Source organism: Prinia subflava, chromosome 2 (genome assembly GCF_021018805.1).
Source record: "Prinia subflava isolate CZ2003 ecotype Zambia chromosome 2, Cam_Psub_1.2, whole genome shotgun sequence".
NCBI classification, from domain to species: domain Eukaryota; kingdom Metazoa; phylum Chordata; class Aves; order Passeriformes; family Cisticolidae; genus Prinia; species Prinia subflava.
The window spans coordinates 41,474,544-41,501,969 of NC_086248.1; the positions used below are offsets into that span (position 1 = coordinate 41,474,544).

At 41.1% G+C, this 27,426-nt stretch overlaps 1 protein-coding gene across 1 annotated transcript in view; it reads right to left on the bottom strand.

The window, feature by feature from the left end:
• The window catches only part of ASCC3 (activating signal cointegrator 1 complex subunit 3), a 263,876-nt gene that overhangs the window by 153,089 nt on the left and 83,361 nt on the right, over positions 1-27,426 (bottom strand). The window contains exon 11 of the mRNA XM_063389711.1: positions 15,487-15,651. Coding sequence (XP_063245781.1) covers positions 15,487-15,651 — 165 coding nt within the window. The remainder of the gene's footprint in view (positions 1-15,486; positions 15,652-27,426) is intronic.

Here is a 27,426-nt window from a genome sequence, read left to right on the forward strand (position 1 = left end):
TGGCACAGTGTCAGTTTTTCCTGACTGACAGAATGACTTTTCATGCTATGCTTACCGTTTTGTTCCCAAACTAAGAAACAAAAATACCTCTGAACCTTTCTACAACTTAGTTTCACTGCTTTACCATAATATGAAAGACCACAAAATGTATGACAATCACTATTATATTTTAAACTCCACAGTTGTATCACTAAAATGGAAAAACAGTCACTTATCAATAATAAAAATGAGATGCAGAACGACTTCCTGACATCCCTTCCATGCACAGTAAGAAAAAAGTTTCTGAAGATTAATACAAATGTCTGATACATAACATTTTCCAAACAACGGAGATTAGGTTTCATTTTTAAAAAGTAGTTTTAAAAAAGTAATTTTTTACACAACTACAAGGTTGTGCAAAGATAACAAGATAGACTTAGACTCATGTAAGACTCATTAGACATATGGCTGCACAACATACTGCCTAAAAATAACATCCCAGAGTAGCAAGAAAACATATATTAGATTTATCACAAGCTGGTGCACTGACAGACTTTAAAAGAACATATAATTGAAAAGCAGCCATTAAAAGGGATTCCTCTAATTGCTTTCTGATCCCGACTCTATTCAATAATTTTATTGATGATATGCAGTACAAAACAAATGGTGACAAGAAAGGCAGATGATTGGCAGAATTAATATAACTGATGTGTGTGTCAGCCATACAGATAAATCTAGGTTGATAGCCCTGTTCAAACAAAATTTCTTTTCATTTAGCTCATTCTATAACAGGCCACAGCTGCAAAATGAGACACTGCTCTCAGGAAATGTGGTGGTGTGGATGGTTGGACTTTCCCCATTTCAGTATGTTAAACCTCAGTTGGACTCCACAAAGAAAGTTGGGACAGTATAAGCAGGAACAAGCAGGTGCTGTGAAGGACTGTGACAAGGAAAAGAAGGACAGACGAGGGAGAGGATTTAAAGAGAGAGACTTAAGGAAGAAGGAGAGGGTGCTGAAAGAAGGATATAGGAAAGAGGGTTTTGAGGCAGAGAGAAGTTGAAAGATATATGGGTGGTTTACCAAGTAGGAAGGATTTAGATATGTGGAAAAGATGAAAGGCTGGTGGGTCCTATATTGTATGTTCTGTACAATGCTGTATGTTCTGTACACCCCCCCTTAATTGAAATTCATAAGTTCCCCTTGGTCACATGTTACCTTTTCCCCTCTTCCCGCCACTGTGTTATCCCTCCCCTATCCCCTAACTGGTTCAAGGCTTGCAACCCTTCCCCTTATCTCCCAAGTGTCAAGTTTCCATTGGTTGCCGCAAAGAGGGACTCCCATTTCTCCTCCCCTACCCCGAAAGCATATAAGCTGGTGCATTTCTTTGTTCGGGATCCAGTTCCAGTTCAGCCTGGTTCCACTTCGGTCTGGACAGTGCTATGTTGGATTAAAGTTGTGGTTCCTCTGTCTGGCTGGCTGGATCCTCCTTTCTCGCTCTTAGCGCGTCGCTTCAGTTATCCTACTGCCGTTCCGGCCTCTCCCAGGGACAAGAACCCACAGGGCTGACCCCTTCGTTCCGCTGAGGGGCAGCTCGGGTTCCGCTTGCTCCGGTGCCTGGGCTGGCTCGGGGTGAAGCCAAGGGGCTTAGTAGCGGCACCGCGACAGGTGGCTGGCACCCCAGATGGGACCCTGAGGAGAAGCCTTGAGTTTCCGTGGAGGCTCTTGTCTTCCCTCTTTGTGGTCCCCGTGAGGATTGGCGGTGCTTGCACCAGGCGCGAGCACCGAAGAGTTTCAGATCCAGGGCGGTCCCACCGCTGCGAGTCGAGCAGCCTCTTCGGAGGAGCGCTCCTCGCAGATCCAGGAGGCAGCTTCGTCGGCAGCACTCCCGGCGAAGTCTTCTGTGCGCTGAGGGTTCCCCAAGACCGCAGGTAAGTACCCTCCGTCGGGGGCACGCGATCAGGACCCCCTCTCCAAGCCACGGGGGAGGGCTCCGAGGAGAAGTCTGCGCAGGACCGGGGGGTTAACGCTTTTGTTTTCGCTCCCGGTTTGGTCGTGCCCAGGCGGTTTTCAGTTCTTTTCGTTCGGGTTTGTTTCGTTCGAGTGCTCCTGCCAGCTCTCGAGGGAGGCTCGGAGCTGGGGGAGAGTCGGGTTTTTGGGGACGTTGCGTGTGCCGCGCGCCGGGAGGATCGGTGGCTTTAGCGAGTGCAGGGTTGCCCGGTTTTTAAGTTGCGGCAGTTACGGTTTTCTGTTTGAGATTTAGTTGGTCCGGTCTTGGGTGAGGGTGGTTTTTCAACACCGGCGAGATGGGTGCCTCGCTTTCGACCACCCAGAAAGGAGTTTATTATGTTCTTGTTAGAGTTTTGGAGGAGAACAAGGTTCAGTTCTCCCGCGGTTCGTTAAAAAGGCTGGTGCGGTGGCTTTCCGTGCAGTTCAGTAACACGTCTGAGGAGCTTGTGAGGAACCCCCGTTACTGGGAGGCGATCGAAAAAAAGGCGGCCAATTCGGATAAATGTCCCCAAGATTTTATGTTTTTGATTGTTAAATTTAAAACGATCGCTAACAGCTCTCCCCTGCATGAAAAGCCAACGCGACCGCCCGCCCCAGTTTCCCGTTCCCCTTCTCCCAATCCCCGTGTTCCTCGGAAGGGAATTCTGAGGAGAGCCGCAGACCCTAGGTCTGCCAGCCCAGGCTCTCGCCAGAACTCCCGGTCCCCCAGCCTCAGCAGTCTTGTCCGGACTGCTGAGGAATCCTCGGGTCGCCCTGGACAAGCGGCCCGGGGACGCAGCCCTTCCCCTGTCTCCCCACGTTATCGACCAAAAGTTAGATTTAATCTTGCTGCGTCACAGGAGCCACAAGATGGCGCCTGCGACACACAAGATGGCGCCCGTTCGCGCCGTTCTCCTACCCCTCCCCCGCGTCCCCCTCCCCCGAAATTCAATCCCTTCCTTGACCCAACCCCTTCATACCCGCCCAACCCCTTTTATCTGCCCAACCCATTTTACCCCTTGGTCCCTCCCACACCCGCCCCCTCTGTTCCCTCCCTTGCTCCACCCATGGCTCCTCCCACATACCCGATGTCTCCTCCCTTTGTGGCCGCCCAAACCCCGCCTTCGGTCCCTCCCTTTTCCCACGCTGACACTCCTCCCACTCCTGCCCCCTGGCCCGCCCTAGGGGCGGAGCCAGGCACTTCTCCCCACCCCGGAAGGAGGCCATCTTGGAATGGTAGTTCCCACGCTGCCTCTTCCGGTTCCCACGGTAGGGAACCGGAAGACAACAGCGATGGAAACCAGGAAGTGCATCTCTCAGCTGCGCCTGTCACCTACCGAAGGGCTCGCGGGGGTGGCGACCCTAAACCGAATTGGCAGCCATTTTCACAAACCATAATTCGAGATTTATGTAAGGCGCACAAAGAGTTTGGGAGAGAGAGCCCGTACTTCCGCGGCCTCCTTCAGGCAGACCTAGCAGCTGCGACAACCCTTCCTGCAGACTTAAAGCAATTATTTTCTTGCCTGATGACACCGGCTGAATTTGAATTATGGCTTGCTGCATTTAGGCAAGCCCTGCGGGAAGAGCTGCCGCACCTGCCACTCCCAGCAATTGATGAGGGAGGTAATCCCCTTACTGTTGAATTGCTGGGAGGAGAAGGTTCCTTCGAGTCCCCTCAAATTCAGGCACTGCTCATTCCACCAGCAGTTTTGCCTAGGGTGCGAGACCTGGCCTGCAAAGCCTTTTTCACGATGCAGCCTCGTGCACCCCTGCCGCCATTCACCCAGATTAGGCAAGGGGACACAGAATCATTTGTAGATTTCGTGGACAAGATGACTAGGGCTTTAGAAATACAAGTAACGGACGGGCTCGCCCGTAAGAGAATTTTGGAGGAGATTGTTTTTGCTAATGCTAATAATGTATGCAAACAAGCGATTTTAAGTCTCCCTCCAGAACCCCCACGGACTCTACAGGTGATGCTGCAAGTTTGCCAGCAAAAGGTCCCTTTCCTGCTTCAACATATGACCACCGCAAGCAAGCAGGGAACTCGGCAGGTGCATGCTGCGGAAGATGCGACTCTTCGTCGCCAACAGGCTCGCAAGCTGGCAGCGTCGAACCCAGCCAGAGCACGGGTCGAGTGCTACCTCTGCCATGAAAAAGGGCATTTTGTGAGCCAATGCCCGCATAACTTGCTGGCAAAGCCTCGGCCGCAGCAGGAGGACTCCCAACACAATTCAAAAAACTAGGGGGGGAGTGCGGGCCCACCCGGCATGATGACCCCAACAGGGTGGGCAGTGCAGAAGAGAAGGCAGTCAACGCCTTTGGGGGTCACTGGACCAAGACAACTATCTCGGACTGGCATTTCCTTCACCCTTCCCAGGAGGGAACTTTCCCGGACTTGACGTTAACACCATTTTGTAAACCTTACAGGTTGAGGCTCACTCACAGTGCGCACCTCAGAGATACCAGCTGGTACCCAGTTCGCGTGGATTGCGAAGACCTTCTGGACTGGCCGTTTCAAAGGAAAGGTAAGTTCATTGTTGTTGGGGACTGTAAATACACTCCGCAAGACATTGAGGTATACCCGGGGACCTATAAGGGTGACCCCAGGTTCCTCAATGTCTGGCTGCGTTCCACTCATCCCCCAGCTTTCCACCCAAAGGGACAAATAGTGGCCCAGGCAATTCCACACACCAGGCCAGATCAGTATCAGGTTTACCCTGAGGAAAGGCCACTTTCAGTCAACGCAGTGCATCGGATCACAGAAGAAAAACCTATAATACAATGTACGATGTCCATTGGGGATGAGTCCGTTAATAAAGGTCTTCTTTTTGACACAGGAGCGGATGTCACGGTCATTCCCACCCGGGAGTGGCCGTCACATTGGGCCTTGGAGGACGCGCCGGCGAATATCTCCGGAGTAGGGGGTTTTCAATCGGCTAAGAGATCAGCGCGCATGGTGAAATTCACGGGGCCGAAAGGGCAATTGGCATATACGCGCCCTTTCGTTTGCAAATATGAACGGCCCCTGCTTGGTAGGGAGCTCATGTCCCAATGGGGGGTCACAATTAGTATCCCAGACCCCCCTCAGGTTTTTTGCCTAGCGGTCACTGAGGAGCGCCCAATCCTCAAACTGAATTGGAAAACGGATAATCCAGTGTGGGTTGACCAGTGGCCGCTATCCAAGGAGAAATTAAAGGCGCTCGAGGAGCTCGTGGAGGAGCAGTTACAGAAGGGTAATATCGTGGAAACGAATTCCCCCTGGAACTCGCCCGTCTTCGTCATTCGAAAGAGTGACGGAAGGCGCTGGCGCCTCCTTCACGACCTTCGACAAATTAATAACGTTATAGAGGACATGGGATCCCTCCAACCAGGAATGCCATCCCCTGCCATGCTGCCTCGAAATTGGAATCTGGCAGTTATTGATCTGAAGGATTGCTTCTTCCAAATTCCCCTACATCCGGATGACGCACCGCGTTTTGCCTTCTCGGTGCCTACCATCAACCGAGCGGCCCCAAGGAAGAGGTATCACTGGAGGGCCCTTCCCCAAGGTATGAAGAACTCCCCGGTGATGTGCCAGCTGTACGTCTCTTCCTTGCTGCGTCCTGTGCGCGCAGCCGCGGAGGAGGTTATCATCCACCATTACATGGATGATATCCTCATTTGCGCCCCAACAACAAGCGAACTGGATAGAGTCCTCACACGCGTAACAGATTTGTTAGTTGCTGCAGGGTTTGAGCTGCAAGCAGAGAAGATTCAGCGGATGCCACCCTGGAAATACCTGGGGCTGGAAATCGGACGGCGGACCATTGTTCCCCAAAAATTGGCTATCCGGACATCAGTCCGGACCCTTGCGGATGTCCATCGACTCTGCGGAGAGTTGAATTGGGTGAGGCCCTGGCTGGGTCTCTCCACGGAGGATCTAGCACCCCTCTTCGATTTATTGAAGGGGGGAGATGAGCTTAGCTCTCCCAGGGCGCTCACCGCGGAGGCAAGGAAAGCACTGGAGAAGGTACAACAGGCGTTGTCATCACGCCAGGCGCACAGATGTGACCCCGGCTTACCCTTTCGGTTCGTGGTGCTGGGTAAGCTCCCGCATCTTTTTGGGGTCATTTTTCAGTGGGATTCGAACACCACACAGCATGACACCAAGGGCCACGGTGGGAGAGATCCACTGCTGATCATAGAATGGGTCTTTCTTAGCCACCACCGGCCCAAGAGACTTACGAGGCCACAAGAAATCATGGCTGAGCTGATCCGCAAGGCACGTACGCGCCTTTGCGAGTTGGCCGGTTGTGACTTTGAGTGCATCCATCTCCCCATCAAATTATCCTCGGGCCAGATCACCAAACCCATGTTGGAAACTCTGCTTCAAAATAATGAAGCTCTACAATTCGCTCTGGACTCTTTTACGGGCCAAATTTCAATTCATCGGCCGGCCCACAAATTGTTCAATCTGGATGGAAATTTTGAATTGGCATTGAGGAGTGTCCGAAGTGCAAAACCACTCCAGGCCTTGACCGTTTTTACAGACGCGTCCGGGGCTTCTCACAGGTCAGTGATGACCTGGGAGGATCCCGAAACTCAGCAGTGGGACAGTGATGTTGAAATCGTTGAGGGTTCGCCTCAAGTCGCTGAGTTGGCCGCAGTCGTCAGGGCATTAGAGAGATTTCCCGGACCGCTAAACATAGTTACCGACTCTGCCTATGTTACAGGGGTAGTGTCCAGAGCTGATCAGGCAGTATTACAGCAGGTTTCCAACGACGCGCTTTATGCGCAGCTCTCGAAGCTTATAAAGCTTGTGTCCCACCGAGAGCACCCCTTCTACGTGATGCACACAAGGTCGCACACCGATTTGCCAGGGTTTGTTGCAGAGGGCAACAGGAGAGCAGATGCTCTCGCTGCACCTGTGACAAAGACCCCACTGCCTGACATATTTCAACAGGCACAGCTCAGCCATGCTTTGTTCCATCAGAATGCACCAGCCCTGGTCCGCCGATTTCGTATCACCCGGCAACAGGCCAGGGCGATTGTGGCTTCGTGCCCATCGTGTCAATCCCACTCCGTGCCGACCATGCACGCCGGAGTCAATCCCAGAGGGCTGGGAAGTTGTGAAATCTGGCAGACCGACGTCACCCATGTGGCGGCGTTCGGGAGGCTCCGGTACGTGCACGTGTCCGTTGATACCTTCTCAGGTGTAGTCTATGCCTCCGCACACGCAGGGGAGAAGGCCTCCCACGTCATCCAACACCTCATTCAGGCCTTCTCTTTCATGGGCATCCCCAAGGAAATTAAAACAGATAATGGCCCTGCGTATACTTCCAGGGAGCTTGCAGATTTCCTGCAGCAATGGGGAGTTGAGCATAAAACGGGCATCCCTCACTCCCCCACGGGTCAGGCCATTGTTGAAAGGACCCATCAGAACGTCAAACGGGTCCTTCAACAGCAAAGACCAGTCCTGAAGGTTGAAACTCCATCAATCAGATTGGCAAGGGCACTTTATGTGTTAAATTTCCTAAATTGTTCTTATGAAAAACCAGATCCGCCCGTTGTGCGGCATTTCAATAGCAACCGCGACTGGGACCTGAGTGAGCAGCATCCGCCGGTGACCGTAAGGTTTCCCGAAACAGGGAAAGTGGAGGGTCCACTGACGCTTTTGACGTGGGGGCGCGGGTACGCCTGCGTCTCCACTGATGCCGGGCCAAAGTGGATACCCTCCAGATGGGTAAAGCCTTATATCGAAAGAAAAACAAAAGTCCGAGAAAACGAAAAGCCTCAAGTCGCCTCCGCGGCTCTCCGCCGCAGAAGGCGTGAGTCCAGTGACTCGGAGGAAGAGGAGGAGCAGTCAGAAGGCTGGGAGGACCCCTTTTTCTGTGATTTCCCACTTTGTAACGATTTGTTTTTCTGAGTTTCTGTTTAGATCCGTCCAACCATGAGCGCCAAGACTGCCATCAGTTCAGCCGTCCTCTTCGCCAGTCTCCTGACCATCGCCCAGGCGTGGCTCGTCCCCCAGCCGCAACAGAACGTCTGGGCTGTCTTGGCCAAATCACTGGGCCAAGACCACATATGTCTCAACCAAGCGAGTGCCGCGAATCCCATGGCATCCTGCCTCGTGGGGATCCCATTTAAAGATCGTGAGATGCCCAAGATGCTTCTAGGTTATGCTCAAAAACTTAGACAAGAAGCTGCTAAAATGGAGCATAACCTAAAGCATGCCCATTACATCGTCGCGTGGTACAATTATATTAAAAGTCTTCCAAAGTTAGAAAACGAGCCTCAGGAGCTGGAGCTTCTAGGTTCCGCCAGAGCCGAATCTTGTTTTCATATCCGCAACGACCACGTCCAGCGTCACCACCGTCATTTTGTTTCCTCCAAAGCCCATTTTAATACTCATTGGTGCAACGCTGTGTCCTTTAGTTATCCTCCAATCCCTCCCCAAAAATCAGCCCAAGTCTTTGCCCATCCCCGCCAGCTTCCTAGGGGAACATTCTTGATTTGCGGAGACCACGCATGGGCAGGTATCCCCTCTCACCTCTCCGGAGGCCCGTGCACCTTTGGGACCCTCGGATTGTTTTCACCCAACAAATCACAAATTTTGGATTGGGTTACACAAAATTCTACAAATGGTGCACATCTATTGGCACACTCTAGAAAGAAGAGAGAAGACTACTCTCTCAAAAAATTGGCAGACAATTGCGATGAGGAAATTATCCATTGGAGCAGATCTAAAGGCATCGCAATCACAGTATTTGCGCCGTGGGTCGCCATTGCTAAGACCCTCGGAGAATTAGGCCATTTGGAATGTTGGGTAGCTAAGCAATCCCGTTTGACTTCTAGGGCCCTATCAAACCTCCTGAAAGATGAGGAAATTACGAGGCAGGCAACCCTCCAGAATCGTGCAGCCATCGATTACCTCCTGCTCCTCCACGGTCACTCGTGTGAGGAGTTTGAGGGGCTCTGCTGCTTTAATTTGACATCTAGGGCCAAGGGGACTCGCGAGGCACTCAAACAAATGGAAAACATGATAGGAGACATCAAGCAAGAATACGGGGACTGGCTCAGTAATTTGTTCAAGGGATGGGGGATCTCGGGTTGGACGGGATCGATTCTTAGAACTGTTCTGTTAATTGTTTTTGTGCTTTTTGTTGCTATTGCCAGCCTTGGACTAATGAAAAAGATGTTGCAGAATTTGATTTCTTCCTCCACATCACCACTCAAAGCTGAAGTCCACCGAGTAGCCGTTGAAGTAGGCCCAGAAGTGTTCAAAGAGGAGGAGGAAAGCTTCGTTGATGAGGACGAGCAGGCTGAACAACTTGAAATCACCGTGGAGGAAGTGCGCTGCTTTCCTCGAGAACAATGGCCTACTCAACAGCAGTGGTTTGCAGAATCATACCCACGTTCTGAATACCTGGTGGACCCCCCTCAATTCGGATATCTGAGATAGAACTCACAGGGTCAAAAATAAAAGAAAAGGGGGAGATGTGGTGGTGTGGATGGTTGGACTTTCCCCATTTCAGTATGTTAAACCTCAGTTGGACTCCACAAAGAAAGTTGGGACAGTATAAGCAGGAACAAGCAGGTGCTGTGAAGGACTGTGACAAGGAAAAGAAGGACAGACGAGGGAGAGGATTTAAAGAGAGAGACTTAAGGAAGAAGGAGAGGGTGCTGAAAGAAGGATATAGGAAAGAGGGTTTTGAGGCAGAGAGAAGTTGAAAGATATATGGGTGGTTTACCAAGTAGGAAGGATTTAGATATGTGGAAAAGATGAAAGGCTGGTGGGTCCTATATTGTATGTTCTGTACAATGCTGTATGTTCTGTACACCCCCCCTTAATTGAAATTCATAAGTTCCCCTTGGTCACATGTTACCTTTTCCCCTCTTCCCGCCACTGTGTTATCCCTCCCCTATCCCCTAACTGGTTCAAGGCTTGCAACCCTTCCCCTTATCTCCCAAGTGTCAAGTTTCCATTGGTTGCCGCAAAGAGGGACTCCCATTTCTCCTCCCCTACCCCGAAAGCATATAAGCTGGTGCATTTCTTTGTTCGGGATCCAGTTCCAGTTCAGCCTGGTTCCACTTCGGTCTGGACAGTGCTATGTTGGATTAAAGTTGTGGTTCCTCTGTCTGGCTGGCTGGATCCTCCTTTCTCGCTCTTAGCGCGTCGCTTCAGTTATCCTACTGCCGTTCCGGCCTCTCCCAGGGACAAGAACCCACAGGGCTGACCCCTTCGTTCCGCTGAGGGGCAGCTCGGGTTCCGCTTGCTCCGGTGCCTGGGCTGGCTCGGGGTGAAGCCAAGGGGCTTAGTAGCGGCACCGCGACAGGAAACATTCTTATAGCAATGAGTTAATCCTGCAGCAACTATAGAGAGGTTTGTTTCAGGATTTAACAACAGGTAATGCAAGCTCAAAGAAGATGTGTTAGCATGCAGTTCTTAAAGGTATAAAAGGGATAGAACTCCATAATTGAAGGGAATCACTCTACCTCTGTATCTGCCAGAACCAAACTAACATGAAAGTTCTATCTATATCCAGTTTTACTGACATGTTTTGCAAATACAATCATGAATATAGGAAAGTCCAGTGAAAAAAAAGCCCCACAACATTATTGTTTGAAATTGAAAAATTATTGCAGAAGGCTTTAGTGACCTTGTTTGGTTTATCCTTTAATAAAAGATGCTGAGTAACTTGAATAGTTTATATAAGGAATATCGAAGAGACAAAAGACTAATAGAAGTCACTCAGGATGAGAACTGAAGAACCAAATGAAATGCCACTGTCATTTTAGTCCCAAAAGACCCATATAGGAACTAAAGTGGGCTACCATTTGACACAAGATATACAGATCTAAGCAGCTGGTTTTATGTCATTAGCTATCAGTCTTGACTTTTTTTTTTTAACTGATCAATCATCAAAAATTAAGAAGGGGATCCCAAGCATATAAAGATTCCTGATTTGATAACAATTGGACATTTGGCTTTGGGTGAGAAACATCTGAACTTGTTTGTCAATGATCTCTAGCAAGAGATAAAAGAGGGAATGAAAAGGACAGGAAAAAAACAGGTAGAGGAAATAATAAAGCATATTGAAAATGCAAAGAAAGAAAAAAAAACTACATTACAGCTGAAAGGAAAAGCTCCTTAAATAAGGTAGCATGAGAAAAGATCAGAAAGGAAACAAGAGAATTTCCAGGGGAAGAAGAACTCCAACATCTCATGGTCACTGCAGTCAAAGCTGTCTTTGATCTTCACTTCCTCAACAGCCCCCTCCTTTCTTGACGAGTAAAAGGTACAGCACAGCACCTCTCCTTGTTCAATTCTCTAACGCCTGGAGGAGGCATTTCTCATCCATGTATTCCAGGAATCTCCTGTATTCCTTGTACTGATGTATTATCCCATCTACAGCAACAGTAACTTTGTTGATCTAATACAAAAACATAAAGTTTTGAAAAACTGAAACTTAAACTTGAAGAATCAGACAGTGCTGAGAAGAATACTTGTATGTCTAAGATGGCCGCTCTGGCATGCCAAAATCTGAGAAAACTTTAAATATGGATTTGCTTTTATTTAATTCATCATTCACATATTGAGCATCGGTATCAAAACTTGTGTACAACTCAATTATAGTATTCAGTATGCTTTTTTGTGAAAAAATACCCATAAGCAGCAAGGAAGTCATCAAAATCTCTGAATTATTATAACAAAATACTTCAGTGGCCTGTAAAAACTGTCAACTTTTTTCTTTCAAGCTAATAACCTTAGTATATTACAGTAGTGTGCAAAGTTTGATTAAAAAGTTTAAGCATTTCAGTTTTACATCTGCATTATGCTCGGGACTAAAACTTTAAACATCAAAGCTATAAATTGGATTCAAATAAGTTGTTTGATGTTATACCTACAGTATGTAACAGAGCTCAGAGCAATTTTCCCACCAAAATGTTTAGCAAAGTCAATTTAAACCACTTGCAAAAACATTCTCTAGAATTTGAAAAGTGCAAACATGCACAAATATGCCCTTCATTCTGCTATGAGTAAAACTGTCAGCAATTCCAATATATATGCTCCTTCCAGGTTTAAATAAAACCCAATTCTAAAAAATGCCATAAGTTAAAATGAGCGTGTTAAAGTCTTACAGTAAGTGGTGTGACTCAGTGTTCATCTGGGGGAAAGTACATCAATCATTCAAGTATTTTGAGGTACAAATTAGGACAGACCTGCTAATGCATCAGGATATTCCTGCCTTAAGAATGCATTTGGATTGCTGTATTTTTACCTCATATCAATATGGATCTCAAAACATTCTTTTCTGGCACAGTTGTAGGCCCGAGAATCTAGTTGAATACTAATTCTTAAAAAGAGAAAAAACAAACCCCAATCCACTGTCTTTTTTCTCTGTTGTACACCATCTAAACAAAATACCCCTCATACCTCCAAAGAAACAAGAGAGATGCTTTTTCTCTAAGACAGATAAACCCTGCAAAATGTAAAAGGCACTACACTGTACATCCTGACCTGCATAGGAATCATGACATTGTCTCACGTACAAGCTAGGGAAATATGATCCAGATGGAACTACAGGTACGTGCATTATCAGAGTCACTATTAGTGATTTATGGAAAAGGCTGAAGTAGCATTCAAAGGAATTTATCACAGTTCTGTTCCAGAAGTGATACAAGAAATGACTGTTCCAGGTCAGATCAAAAATTATACTACTTGAGTGCACTGTCTCCTGCAAGAGCCAAAAGTGACAGTACAGAAAGTGGGAAAATGTCAATGATATTTACCAGAATAGATCTCAATTACTACAGCCTCCAGTCTGATCTAGTGACTACTACTCTGCAATGCATTTTCCTTTGAATTACTTGTCCCTGTACTACAAATTAAGAAAAAATAGCCAACATTTTGGATGTCTTAAACCAGTATACAAACCAGGTAACTGATTTCAGCAATTACCGCAGTGCTGTAACTGACATAAGGATATTTCAGATTAATATTGTCCTTGGGGTTTTGTTTTGGTTTTCAAGAAGTGAACAATTATGTTTACTTCCTGTTGCATGAATACTGAGCAACTATGAAACTTCTATAGATATCAATGAAAAGTAAGTTCTATAACTACTTTCAGAAAGGCTAGAGAGGAGATTGAAATCATTGAAGACAGAAGGACATTCTCCAGGGACTGAATAGCCTGGCTTTTTTTCATGCTCCAAGGACATTTACGAATTTGTATCAAAATACATAAAAAGGAATTACGGGCAAGGAATAAAATCATGGAAATGCAACAATACTTTTTTTTTTTTTCTCACAAAGTAATATTAAAACATTAGATGTGATTTTTTTACATTTTGAGCATCTATAACAGTATTTTCACTAAACTTCAGGGAAATTCTCCTGTTATCTTTTTTTCTTATTGACTGTGTAAAAGTTCCAGCAACTTCGTAGTTGTAGATGTATACTGAAAACTTCTTAGAACTATGCCTGCAAGCTCAGATGCTGAAGTATAACATTTCAGCGTAATTTTAAAAAGTAATCCTCTTATTATTTGTTTTCATATTAAAAAAACAAAACAACTGCACAAAACATCTCCTGTTTCTTTGTCCCCGGGCTCTCTGGGAGGCTTACAATTCAAAATATTTTTGTCAGCCATTGTTTCCTACAGCACAATTCTAAAAGATTCTACAAGTAATTCTGCTTTCTTTTTAACTGTAGGATTTTTAGTGTACCTTTATACTGTAAATTTCCCCTCTCCTAAGCTACCTACTTGTAAAGGTACATATGGGTCTCCATTACTGTCTATCTTATCAAATTAGAATAAATAAGGTGGTGAGATGGTCAGTTGCAAGGTTAGTGGATTGTTTTATTTCCCAGCTGTTTCACTTAAGGAAGGATTACAACTGGGTAGCTTCAGCTCCAGATGAATTAAATTCCAACCTGGTAGGTAAAACAAACCTTGAAATCCTAGGAGATTAAAACACCCTATTTTAAGAGAGCTATTTTTTAAATGAGTGCTGAAGCAAGATACTGCTATATTACAATAAATGCACTAAAGATAGGATTCAGTACTCGAGACATAATTGCCTCAGATTTTATATTCCTTAAGTTACCTGTGCAGGCTTGCCAGACACAAAAGGAAAGGATCTATGGGAGGTTTGTGTCCAAACAAAGCAGAAACAGAATGCCAAGCTGAGTAATGGAGGACAGATAAAATGGCACTCACCATCTGTTTTGGATAGTTGAAGCCTATCTTACAAGTGTCACTAAATTTCATAGTAAGAAATGAGTAAGTCTTGCAATCTGTCACGAAGAAAATTATTATCATGGTCACTGCTAAAACCTGAGATGCTTTACTATAAAGACACCTAAGGAAATCAAGGTTATCAAAACCATTTAAGAAAGAAAATACAACATCAAACAGCTAAAGTTTAGTGCCTTTGAGGTAGTCTAAACTTAGCTTCTCCTAAAGAATTGTTACTTATATTGTTCTTCATACAGGAACTTTACACTTTCTGTCCTGGGTTAGAACAGACATCCATTTCATTCTGTTCTTAGCAGAGTGGGAATCAGATGATTCAAAAAGCCTTAACAACGTTAGTGTAGCCTTACCAAGAAAAAAAAAAGCATCTTGAAAGCTAAAAGGTTTTAAACATTTAACATGATACGAATAGAGCCATAAAATAACTGTTTCATTTTAATTTGTTACAGGTTACTTGTATAGATAGCGTTTTGCTCTTCATTCAAAAAAAAAAAAAAAAAAAAAAAAAAAAAAAAAAAAAAAAAAAAATTGCAGTCTGTCGTCCCTCTTCCCATTATTTATCTTAAATCCTCCCTTTTTATTCATCACCAAATTCCATGTTTTAGTTTACTTGTAAAAGCACATCTCACCATTGAGACCAATCTTAATTATTGCCTAACTCTGAATTCTTCTGTACAAGATTCAACAAAAAAATCCCTTTTCTACTTTTTTCCATTTCAAATCTTGGTTTTAGAAAAAATGCTAAATCATGGGGAAAAACAAAAGGACCATTTATGCTGGACTAAAAATGATGTAGTGTTTTTCTAGCAGTGCTGAAAATTTTACCTAGATTTAAGACAATACTCTTAATTAAAACAAAAAAGAAATTCTCTTAGGAAAACTGCTAATTGAAAATGAGCATTCCTGGCAATATTGAAAATAATTTCAATTTTGGTTGTGTTAAAACATTAGCCTGATTATTATTTGCTTAAAACTGTTTAATTTTCCTGTTACTTTTACAGTAGAATAAATTAGACAAATAAATGATAAGTAAGGAAACAGTACTGTAATAAATTATGCATTTAGGAATCTGATAGCTGATATAATACAGAAAGGAAGGCAGAAGACAAAAAAAAATCCACATTATTAATACACAGCTTTAAAACAGAACAGTTGTAAAATAAATTGTAAACTGCCTAAGCATTTCTATTTACTTGTCTAAGCAGGTTACCCTTTAGAGTGAAATCTATCTTATCTTGAATAAAACAAAATTATTTTGAAGCTTTTTTTTTCTCTTACCTGTCGTAAAGTACGTGCTACTATGCTTTCGAGTACTGGTCCTCTGTCTTCATGCAGTAGATGAACTTCATCAAGAATCAAGAGTTTCACCAGCTGAGAGAGGGCTACATCACCAACACTTTTCCTTGTCACTACATCCCATTTCTCTGGAGTAGTCACAAGCATCTAGTAGAGCAGAAAAAAAAAAAGAAATATTAAGCATATAAAAATTTATAAAAATATAGTAATTTAACACACAGTAGACTAAATGCAATGTAGAACTTAAAGTTGTCTTACGTTTTACCTACTTTATACATGAAGCAGACAGTTTGCTGTATCTACATGTGTTGGATGACCATTAGTAGGATTCAGTATGGAAAACTATATAGAAATATCAACTAATAACTTCAAGTTACTATGTCCCATTTGTATGCATTTTCCACATGAGAACATTGAACCAGCTATCTAGAACTAACTACTTATATAATCATTTAATAGTTGTGTTTTACTTAAATCATTGGTGATAAAATATTTCTAACCTTCTTCGCAGCATAGTAAACAACTAAGACTGTCCCCTCATACCTAGGCTTGGCCTGATAGTTCCCAGTTTCCTGTGAAATGCTTTCTCCCTAAGGCATACTTTCAAGCTGCACATTCATTGTTGATGTCAAAAATTGTTCATTTTGACATCTTAATCCTTGCACTGGTAAAACAGATTGAACAACTTCTACCAGTCCTGGATATGGTAACTTCCAAACTTCATTGTTTCATGTAGATATGTCAGGCCATTTCTCCAGCCTGTCAATGTGCCTCTATACGACAGCACAATCCTCTGCTGTATCAGCGTCTCCTCACTGTCCACTCAGCAACCCATATTTCAACAAGCTTCTTTATGAGAACCTTATGGAAAATGCTATCAAAGGCTTTACCAAAATCTAGGTAGACAACATCCACTGTTTTTCCCACATCTACTTGGCCAGCCATTTCTTGCTAGAAATTTATCAAGCTGGCCAAGCATGACTTCCCCTTGGTGAAGCCAAGAATACTGCTCATGATGGGATTTTCTTGTTTTTCATGTATCTGGAAACTGTTTTAAGATTAGCTGTTCCATCACTTTCCCATGTGAGGCTGACCAGCCAGGCATTCTCTGGGTCCTACTTCTTGCCCTTGTTGAAGACAGGAGTGACATTTGCCTTTCTCCAGTCTCTGGTCACTTCTCCCAGCTATAACAGCTGATCAAAGATTATTAAGAGGGACACTGCAATGACAGGAGCCAGCTTCCTCAGCACTTGTGGATGCAAATCAATCAGACTAGGGACATATGCACAACATGTCCCCTGTTCCCTTAAGACCTGGTTGTCTTCCACCAAGGGTACACTTCACTTTTTCCAAACTTTCCCCCACTTGCTGGAACTTGGGATTCCTGAAGGCCAGCCTTGCCAGTAAAAACTGAGGCAATGGATACATTCATTATCTCAGCCTCTTCTGTGTCCTGTGCCATTCACAGGTCCCCCTGTCTCACTCAGCAATGGGCCCACATTGTTCTTAGTCTTCCTTTTGTTGCCTTTCTTGTTTTCTTTGATATTCATGAGCAGATTCAATTCTGTCCAGGCTTCAGCTTTCCTAACTTCAATCTTGGATGGTCAGACAATGTCCCTGTATTCCTCCCAGACTGAATGTCCTTGCTCCCTCACTCTGTATGCATGTCTCTTTTTTGTGTATGACCTGGAGCAACTTGTTCATTCATCCGTGCTGAGCTCCCATTCACTGGGCTGGACCACTCTTGAACTTGGAAGAATATGAACCAGCTTTCTTGGTTTCTTAACTCCTTCTTCCCTCCCGGACCTTATCACACGGGACTTTTCCAAGCAGATCTCTGAAGTGGCCAAACTCTGCTCTCCTGAAGTCCAGGGTTGTGAGCTTCCTTTCTGATCTGTTCTTTCTCCTCCTCAGGATGCTGAACTCCAACATTTCATTGTTGCTATGGTCAAATCTGTCTGCAATCTTGACATCTCAAACAAGTTCCTCCTTGTTTATGAGATACAGCAAAGCACCTCTCCAAGTCCTGTCTACAGAGGAAGTTCTCATCAGCGCACTCCAGGACCCTCCTGCATGTTTCTTTCAAAATATATTAAATAAATGTTTCTTATAAAACACATTTATGAATACTTTTTATTCTCTTGGTCTTCTCCACAAGATACATTCTCATAGTATTTATTTATTCTCAGAAAAATATTTTTCCCTGCATTGTCACACAATATTGTTCCAGTCCAATTATTTTACCATCAGAATATATCAGTCTTTCCTAATCATCAAGAACTACTCCTGAAGACACTTTGTGGCATTACAGAAAAAAGATGCTCATTTCCTGCAACATTTAAAACTTTACACATAAAAGACTCACTGAGTCACTATTATCTCACAGAGTAGTGGTATCTGAGGGGTATTTTCATAGTTTGTTTAAATATTACCACGTGCATTTTGTTAGCAAATAGAGATTTTTCAAATGCTTGTACAAAATAGTACGTGTAAAAATGTATGTCCATAATTTATGAACTGAAATGTAACACTGCTACAGATGCAGCTGTTAGCACTTTAAAATGAGCCATATCAACCACAAAATATTAGCAGCTGTACTTCCACAGAACATTAATTAGCAAACAGTGAGGAAATATATTTAGCAATGCATATTAAGGCTTTAAGGTGTGAAATACTACAAATGCAAGCTACTTAGCTAATTTGCTAAATCTAAATTGACAACATTCAGATCACAGCTTTTTTTTTTAATGTCAGTCATGTTATCAGGATATATATTCAAAATTGTATCATTAATTCTTCTGTTTCTGAGTGATGACTAAATATCCCTTATAATGGTGTTTTACTTTGATCTTGTTTTAAAATAGCAATGCTTACAAAGCAATGACCTGAATTAAAAGCTATACTAAATAAGACAGTATATTAAGTAAGAAAAGAGATCTCCAGAGAATGTTTTGCTAGAGAATATTGCATTTATTTTTCAGTTAGAAATTACCGCTGGGGAAAAAAAAAATCTCAAAAAAACCACCCAAACAGTTCAGCTTTGTAGTTGCAAATTATAAATTAAATTCAAATACATAAAATGCTATTAAAAATATCAGCTAAAATAAATTGCTATCAGCAAAGACTTACAAAGATTATTCTTTTCAATTAAAATAACAAACCAAACAGTATTATGAGTCATCTCATTATTCATTTTAAATGCAATAGTGGCATTTCTTTTTATAATAATTTTCAGAGACAATATATTTTATCCTTTAAATTTTAAAATCAGAACTCAGAGTCAGGAAAAGGATTCTGCTTTTTCTTTGGGGGCAAGAGAAGGACACAGAAATCAAATATTAAAAAAATCTTTTTAATATTTTCTTCTTTTACCTGGACTTGAGTTCTCAGCACACAGACAAGTGTTTTCATTTATATTGCTATTTCACCACTTCACCTCTTTCAGTATTGAAATAGCTAGAAAATAAAGTGTCACATTTGTTTAATGAACTGCAACTCATGCAAGATATTTCAATCTGGTTTTTGTATTAGGATGTGGCTGAATAGAAACGGGTTAACTGTCAATATTTTTACTGTCAAGTTAAGAGTCGCTATGAACACACACTTCTCTTTCCCCAATTCTTTTTTTGATTATCATTTGTTATTCCACACTGACTTCTTCTGTTGCGGAAACATGGGCTTTTCACAAAGTCTTTTGTCTTAAGTGAGCATTGCCACTCAATTTCACTGTTACACCAAAGGAGTTACCCGTTTAAAATAAATAATCCAAGTATTTCAACTCAAAATTATGCCATTTATCTTTGGGGTTATTTAACATATCCCTAGATGATTTTACATAATTTTCAGGTAAGGAAAAAAAATTAATTATTTCGCTTTCAAAAATTATGTTAAAAGGGACAACAATAGATGATAACTCCAACATCAATTTAAAGAATTTCAAGAGACAATGAAAATGCATTTTCCTGTAATTGCATTATTTGCTAATTATTTTTGTCAGGTTCTCTTCAGTCCCCCTTGAAACCAGACTTCATGGTAAAAGGAAGTTACATTTTCACCACAGTTTCAGACATGATGAAAATTCTGGGGATTTTCTTTGTTTGGAGGTTTTCTTAATCTGTAAAGACTTACTGTTTTACTAAAATCAGATTTTCTTCCATTAATTTATACAGGGCCAACATTCATTTCTAGTACTGGCACAGCCTTGAAGCTTTACATTTTCAATAGCTTACTCTCAATTATTTGAATTGCTTTGATACTTTTAAGTTCTCCCAAACACATTTTGCCCATGACTAGTATCTGTTTTCTGCTTGAATAATTAGGACACACACTCTGAGCCTAGAAAAACTATGGTGATCTGCTCAAATTTAGACTCCCACAGATCCAAACCACATTGTAAATATTTCAGAACAAACTACATAACAACTTTAGTTATAACATGCCATACTACAGAATTCACTGATTTAAGCTCTTCAAGACCATTTCTGAGAACAGTTTTTCTGTCTTTAGCCATTTCAGCCTTCGTCTGTCACTCACCTGACCTGTTGTCCCTTTCATATACACAACAATAAATCAAAACTCAGACATACACCCTACCTCACTCCCAACTTCCTGACTACTATAATTGCCATAAAATAATCAGAATATACCCACATAATTTTTCCTACGTTCCAGATATCATCAGACCAGGTATAAAGTACTGGTTGACTCTGATCTCAGCCTAAAGATCAACTAGGATGATAGGAAAAAGCCCCGTACCCTGCACTTGCGGATGTTGTATTTTAATATGTGGTTACACAGATTTCTCTAAGATAAAAAGTAGAAAAGTACCTTGTACTGAGACTGGGTATTGTGAGTATCACCACCATTCCAAAAATAAGCCTGCATGCTGCCATACTGAAAACAGAGCAGCAGCAGTGCAGTGCCTCTACTTTGCACAAGATGTAAATATGTGCTCCTTTATAATATCAAAATAGTGAAAACAGAATAGAATGGTACACACACACATACTTTCCAACATTTGACATATAAGTTTGAATTCATACATGCAGAGCATTAGAATCTACCACCTTTCTAGAAAGAAAGTGCAGAATAAACTCAAGATTATAATGAACAAATCCAGAGGCCTTTGCATCAGGACATACTGTGGATGCCAAATGATCACAATAATAAAGGTTGTATGCTATGGGAAGTTTCCAAATGAAATTATCTTCCCAAAGCTGGATCAAGATCCAGAAACATGTCATAACCATACATCATCTCACACCTGCAGCACGATAGAGATATTTTCATATTTAACATACCTATATAAAAACACTTCCTCTTTGAAACCATCAGAATTATGATACATAAACAGCAAATATTCTATTTATTTTATATTTCTCTGTGAAGTTCACAATATTGCTTCTCAAAGCATTGATTAAATCTGCAAAAAATACGCGTTTCTACTGTAATTTCACCCTTTATTTGCTTCATCCTCTTAACAGCCACTTCTTTTTCATTTTGCATTAACATTTTTTTGTACCTTTTCCACTTTCTATTAAGTATCTCTCAATATAACGGTGTCCTTAGGAAAGAAAAAAGAAAACTGAATCTTATTATACAAAGAACCACTCTGATGCCTGCGGCTATGTGAGCATCTATTCTCTAAAGGTTTCCTCCTGTGCTCCTCCTGCCCAGTGACCAATGATGCTGGAGTTACTCACTTTGTTATTAGCACAAAAAAGTCTCGTTGAAGACATCACAGCCAAAACTAAGGCGACACAAAGAGACAAAAACAGCTAAAATATAACCTGGAATCAACTGAAATATTCATAATGCACTGGAAAATACACGTTTCAGGAATTTGCCTTTTAACAACATAAAACAATGATTAGATACAACTGGAAAGAATTTTATCATTTGCAGATTAGAAGGAATTCTCTTACTAAAATTAAATCAAGCACCATTCAAAATGGGGGAATTCAGTTAACTTTCAAATAGAAGTGTTTTCTGAAGTGTCTCGATGCTGGAGAAGCAACAATTTTCAAGTTCAATTCATTACTATATACAGGTAAAGAAAAAACATAGCATATGTACAAAATATAAGTCCTAAGGGTCTAATGGCTTTGGAAGGCATGAAACCAGCCCCTTTCTATGTTCTGTAGTAAATTTGTCTCCCCCACCATGAACAGATAGCAATAAAGAATTCTGCTCTAGCCACTGCTGCTTTATTGTTACTATTCAAAGACACTTTCTCAAAGATCTACTTCTGTTGATTTCTATTAGCAGAACTTCTTTGTCTTTATTGTTTTCACCTTGCTACTGGTCTTCTCTATGCTCCTGCTCCTTTACATACATCTACAACTTCCCTGTACCTCATGCTAGAGGAAGCTTTGCTCAGTCACAGCCAGCGCTCCTCATCTTCTGACAGCTTTTTGGCAAGGGGGCATATGGGCAACCTACACAGTTTACTCAATTCATGCTGTAACTATTTATCTTGGTGGTTTGTTCTGGCAGGAAACTCACTGCAAGATCTTAACTTCTGTGAAAATGGAGACACATAAAACTACTGCACACAACTGCACACATCCACGCAGAGCAGGCACTCATTGGAATGCAGCATATTCTGCCATTCTGTAGGCAGATCTGCTATGCTGGGGCTTCAGAAGATTTGAAAATATTTTCCTTTTAGTAAGTGATACTTTGGAGTTTCTCACAATTTTTAGTATTAGATAGCTGATATCACACCCCATGAGGGACGCATTACCAGTTTGGCACTCTTTGAGGTAAAACTCCATCAAAACATGTTACATGAGCAGCAACCTGCAAGTCATTTTCATAATGCTGTTTTTATTCCTCTTTTTACGGCACTCTTACTCTGTGATTTATTCACGCATTTAAAAAAAACCTCATGTGAGCTGGAGCTCAGGCAGGGAGTGGAATAAACATACAGAAAGTAAAGCATAGGGCAGCAATTCAAAACAAGAACCTGAGGTAGGAAGTAATAAATAATGAATGCAAGTATTTTGCTCTTCATAGATCAGAAACAACCATCTGACGCTGTGTTTAACACGGTTAAAACAGAATTATGTTTCTAGTAAAGCAGACGCCTTACCATACAAAGATATGCAGATGAGCAGTATGCCCATGTTGAACAGATGATGTTCTAACAAATCTGAACATGTATTTGTGGTCTAAAGTAATGTCAATACAAGACCATACATACACATATCCATCTATGCACATCTTAGAAACATTTAATACTCAGACTACGCTTACAAGAAGTATTAACATAAAAGACTGAGTTTATCATGCTAGGAAACCTTACAAAAGAGTGCATTATATTGATGCTTATTAGAAGCAATTAGTAAGTCACCAAAGTTAACAGCAATTGTCAATCAACAACAGAAATCAACAAGGGATTGTAACAGCTGCCACTCAGAACTTCAAATATCCAATGACTTTTTAACTGAGGCAACGTAACTCTGTTCAGCATATTTTATTTAATAATGAGTCCAGGAATGCACAATGATTTTGTTCCTTTACAGAACCCAGTTATTCCACCTAATGAAAAGGCAACTGATTGACAATGTATCAGCACATTGATTTAGCAGAGCAAGGTACTTATTTAGCAGAGCAAGATTTTTTCAATATTACTTTTTTGCATACTCAGTTTCATAATTATGACTAACCGATTTAAGTTCGTATGTGAAGATTTAAAATTTTGTGTTTTCAGCACAATCCTGGATGTCCCAGAGATGACAAAATTCATTTACAGGTTCCAGTACTACTTTTAGACCTCAATACAACAGACCCTGACACAGTAAAAATTAACTGGATAAGACACTACAACTAGTAATTTCCTTCTGTTGTTAATGTGAAAGCCCTTACCTTAAGTTTTTTATAGTCTTACTAAGAGAATATGGAGTAGTTTTCATGTAGAATAGTTACATTAATCTCAGACAAAACTACAGAACACAGTGTATATTAGAATCACAATAGTTGTACTGAGTAATAGGATATGAGCATCTGCTCCTTGTATTCTTTTTTCCCTTGACAAAACAGTCTGTTTAAAGTCAGTGCAAACCTTATTTTAAAAACCATAGCAAGGAAGAACAATTTTGTGAAAGTCATCTCTTATATTGTAAGATATATAATTAGCTACTCAGACTTCAAGTTTAAATAATGATCTAAACATTTTAAAGGAGCTTGATCCAAAACATTACCCTCTTTTCCTCTTTGCTGTTAATCAGCTCACCAATTACAGTTTTACTAACCTCTGATATACTACTGTCAGGTCTGATTGATGCCAAAAGCTCTCTTAATCAAATCTGACAACTTAGAGCAAGTGCCTGTCTCTTGAGACATTGCATCCAGACTGCTTGTTTTCAAATCTTCCCAGTGTTATTTTGCATTTCCTTCTCCCCTAGCCCCTTTTTTGTATCTAACAGAGATACAAGAGAATAACAACAAAACATACTGTAGAACACATTTGTGTATGTTTTTATATATCATTATAGCAATACTTAGGGTACGATTTTTAGATTAAGAATTTACAAGGAAAAAGTAAGAACAAGGAGATTTTTTGGAAACTGAAGTTCTGAGAAATCCAATATTGTTGCTTGCTTGGTGGTTTTGTTTGATAGTTGTGGGTTTGTAAGGTCTTTTCTTTTCCTTTTTCTTTTACAGCTGCAAGGAAAAGAGTTTCAAAGTTGTTACTCCTCTGTTCTACAAGGAAACTTTAGGCTCTGGTTGCACAGCTTCAGGAGTCAAAGATAAAAGACTACAGCTCCCAGTTTTTCCAATTTATATACACTGGTATGCTTTTAAGACTCATCACAGGGGTCCTCCGTATCTCATTAACTGTAAATATTAAAGAGTTCAGAATAACTTTTGTTGACACAAAGATAACCTTTGATTTATTTATTTATATTTTAAGATTAGACAGATTTTTCCCCCCTGTTCTGCTCCTGTCAAGCCTTACCCCAAGGTAAGATGTGGATTAACCCAACCTTACACGAAAAAAAGACCAAAGGGCAACAGTGACATTTTGTTTCAAATATCCTTTTTCGCACACCTTTACTCAACAGTTTTATTTTCTATCACAGATTTGTATGCAGGAGTGAGCAAGTTTATGTTTTTGTCTCCAATTGGGTCTTTTCAAGAATCAATGCAAATCACTGATACGGAGGCATACTAAGTGTAAGATGAAGAGAAAAGGCCTTGGTTCAGCTGAGATGCTGATATTAAACAGATACTGCACTAGCAGTAAATTTTGTGGCATCTGTTTACAAAATGACAACTCAAACACCAATTCATTTGCTTGCGTGTAAATGTGACTTCACAAAATTTTCCTTTCAAGTTTACACTTCAGGGAAAACCATGTCTGCTAATAATAATGATAACCAGTGTTGAAGGTGATTGTAACAGACCTACAGAAAGATTGTCAGATTTATATTCTCTGATTACATTAGCTAAGAACTAGCATGCCCCTTTGGATTTCAGCAGGATTCTTCAAGCACTAGGAGGAAATAAATATCAACAATTTACTGTTGTAATGAAAGGATCAAATCACACAGAGCTCCACAGGAGTCTATGCACCTCAATACCATTGCATATTTTCTTGAGTAATCCTAGTAACAGACTATAGATTATATCCACTAAACATTACATTCATATTATGCTGGACAGAGCTGTAAACACATTGGAGGATGGAGTAAGAATTTAAAACATCTTAGTAAGTTAAAGAACAGATGCATTAACGCATGAATCTGTAACACAATTTCAAGATTCTAGACGGAGAATAGGATTCATCTTGCCTATCTTACCTGCTAATTTAGAAAATCACCCCTAAGATTAGATGTCTAGGCTCCCTCTAGCTAGTTCATTTCATCCATCTTAGTATAAATCAGCCTTAGAAGTCTTTTCTCTGTCGTGTTCTCCCTATGAGTCTGTTCAACCAATTTAGACCAGTTGCCCAACTCTTACACAGCTAAAGCCAAAGTAGATGCACCTGACCCTCAGGAATAATTATCCAACAAATGCAGGATGTAAAACAACTGGCAAGGCAATAGCTGGATGGCAAAAAAAGAAAGAGCATATCAGTCCGCACGTGAACCAAAAATGCTCTGCTGATGCAAAAATTGAAACCTTAAAGCAGAAATGCTGCTATTTGGACATGCTAAATAAACCTTGCACTCTGCTCAGCAGCAGTATGATCTCGAGGCAATACATTATGTTCTGGGCAACTTACTTCAAGAAGCACAAACCAACTGAGAGGCCAGAAGTGAAAAATGAGAATGATTAAACATAAATGAGGCATGACCTTTACAAAAAGTTTAAATAAACTGATGCTAAGGCTAAATAAACATGTCTAAACAGAGATAACTACAACTGCAAGAGACTTTAGAAAGCAAATAGTGGTGACTGGGGAAGGCAGACATTCAGGTAAGGAAAGTGGTAATAAAATTTGATTAGGATTTAGGTTGAAAGTAGGTTTCCATTTAAAAAAACTAAATCTTCTAACAATGACGACAGGTAAACCCTGAAGGAGATTTACCATGAAGTTTAGGAAAGCTCCATGATCAGAGTGTTGTAAAATGAAATTAGAGCAATATTTCTCAACAGTGAAATATATACATTAGTTTTCTCAGAAGGACAAATTAGATTAATTCTCATACTATTTCGTATAGTTTTAAGACCAGCTTACAATGTAAACAAAGAATGCCTTTCAAATTTCAAATATAGGTAACTTATATAACTTATATATAGGGAACTATGTATAGCATACAGCCTAGATAATAAATTCTACTCTGTATTAGTAATTTAATATGCTACTAATAAATACCCAGCTAGTACTGCATGCTAGAATATAAACCACTAGGCATTTCATGATAACAAAATGCTTTTTGTTATAAGAATACTTTATACTAATATTACATATATTCTATTTTTTTGTAAATTAGAGTACATTTTATTATAGTTATTGATTGCATGTAAAGTGATTCTTCAGTGTCAGAGGTGCTTAAAAACTTTTCTTTGATGTAGTATAGAAAAAGCTGTATTCTAAATGCAGTCATATTCAGCATTATCTCCAATATCTGTAAGCATTAATTTGAAGTATAATGTCTGGGGTTTGTTCCACAAATAAATCACAATGAATGCTAGACAACCCAAGATATTCTGTTACGTGCAAAATGACAACTTAGAGAATATAAACTCTCAATTCCCCTGATGCTATTTTGTAATTTACTTGTATTTTCAACTGACCAGAAGCAGTTAAATTTGAAAAAGATCCAAAAGAAGCAAACATTCCCTGAGCAACCTGTCCTCAACTCTGCTCAAATGAGCTATCTTTTTGCAGAGGAATAGTCACTCAGCAGGCACAGCTGTTATTCTGCAATTTTTACATCTAAATCAAAGATAATTGGACTTCTGAGTACATTTAAATTGTACTCTGGGAAAAGGGTCTAACTTAATGCATCATTTGCATTAACTATAAAAGACTGCGTTTTCATCCTGTAAAATTTACTGTGCTTAAGAAAGTATTTGGAAGTGCAAAACAGTTACTAAGTAATTTTAAAGACATGTAGACACCTTTTGCACAGAATCTTTTCAGCTATAAAAAACCATTAAACCAAACAGAAGTAACTCATTCTTTTAAATTCTTCATAGATAAAATATTAATGGTAATAGAGACTCCTGAAAATTACTTTCTTCCAACTTTTACTGAAGATCCTCAGTGACAAAAAAGCCTGAGACAAAATCTGTAATATTTTATTTGGTTTTTTAATAAGTTCATTAGTTAATCATAGGCAGATGAGCAGTTAGTTCATACTACAAAGTACTTCAATTGCAGATTCTCTGATGCTAGTTTAAGAACTTAAATTGAAGCATTCTTTATTGTTACTTACTGAGATTCATTGTACATAATTTACCATTCAG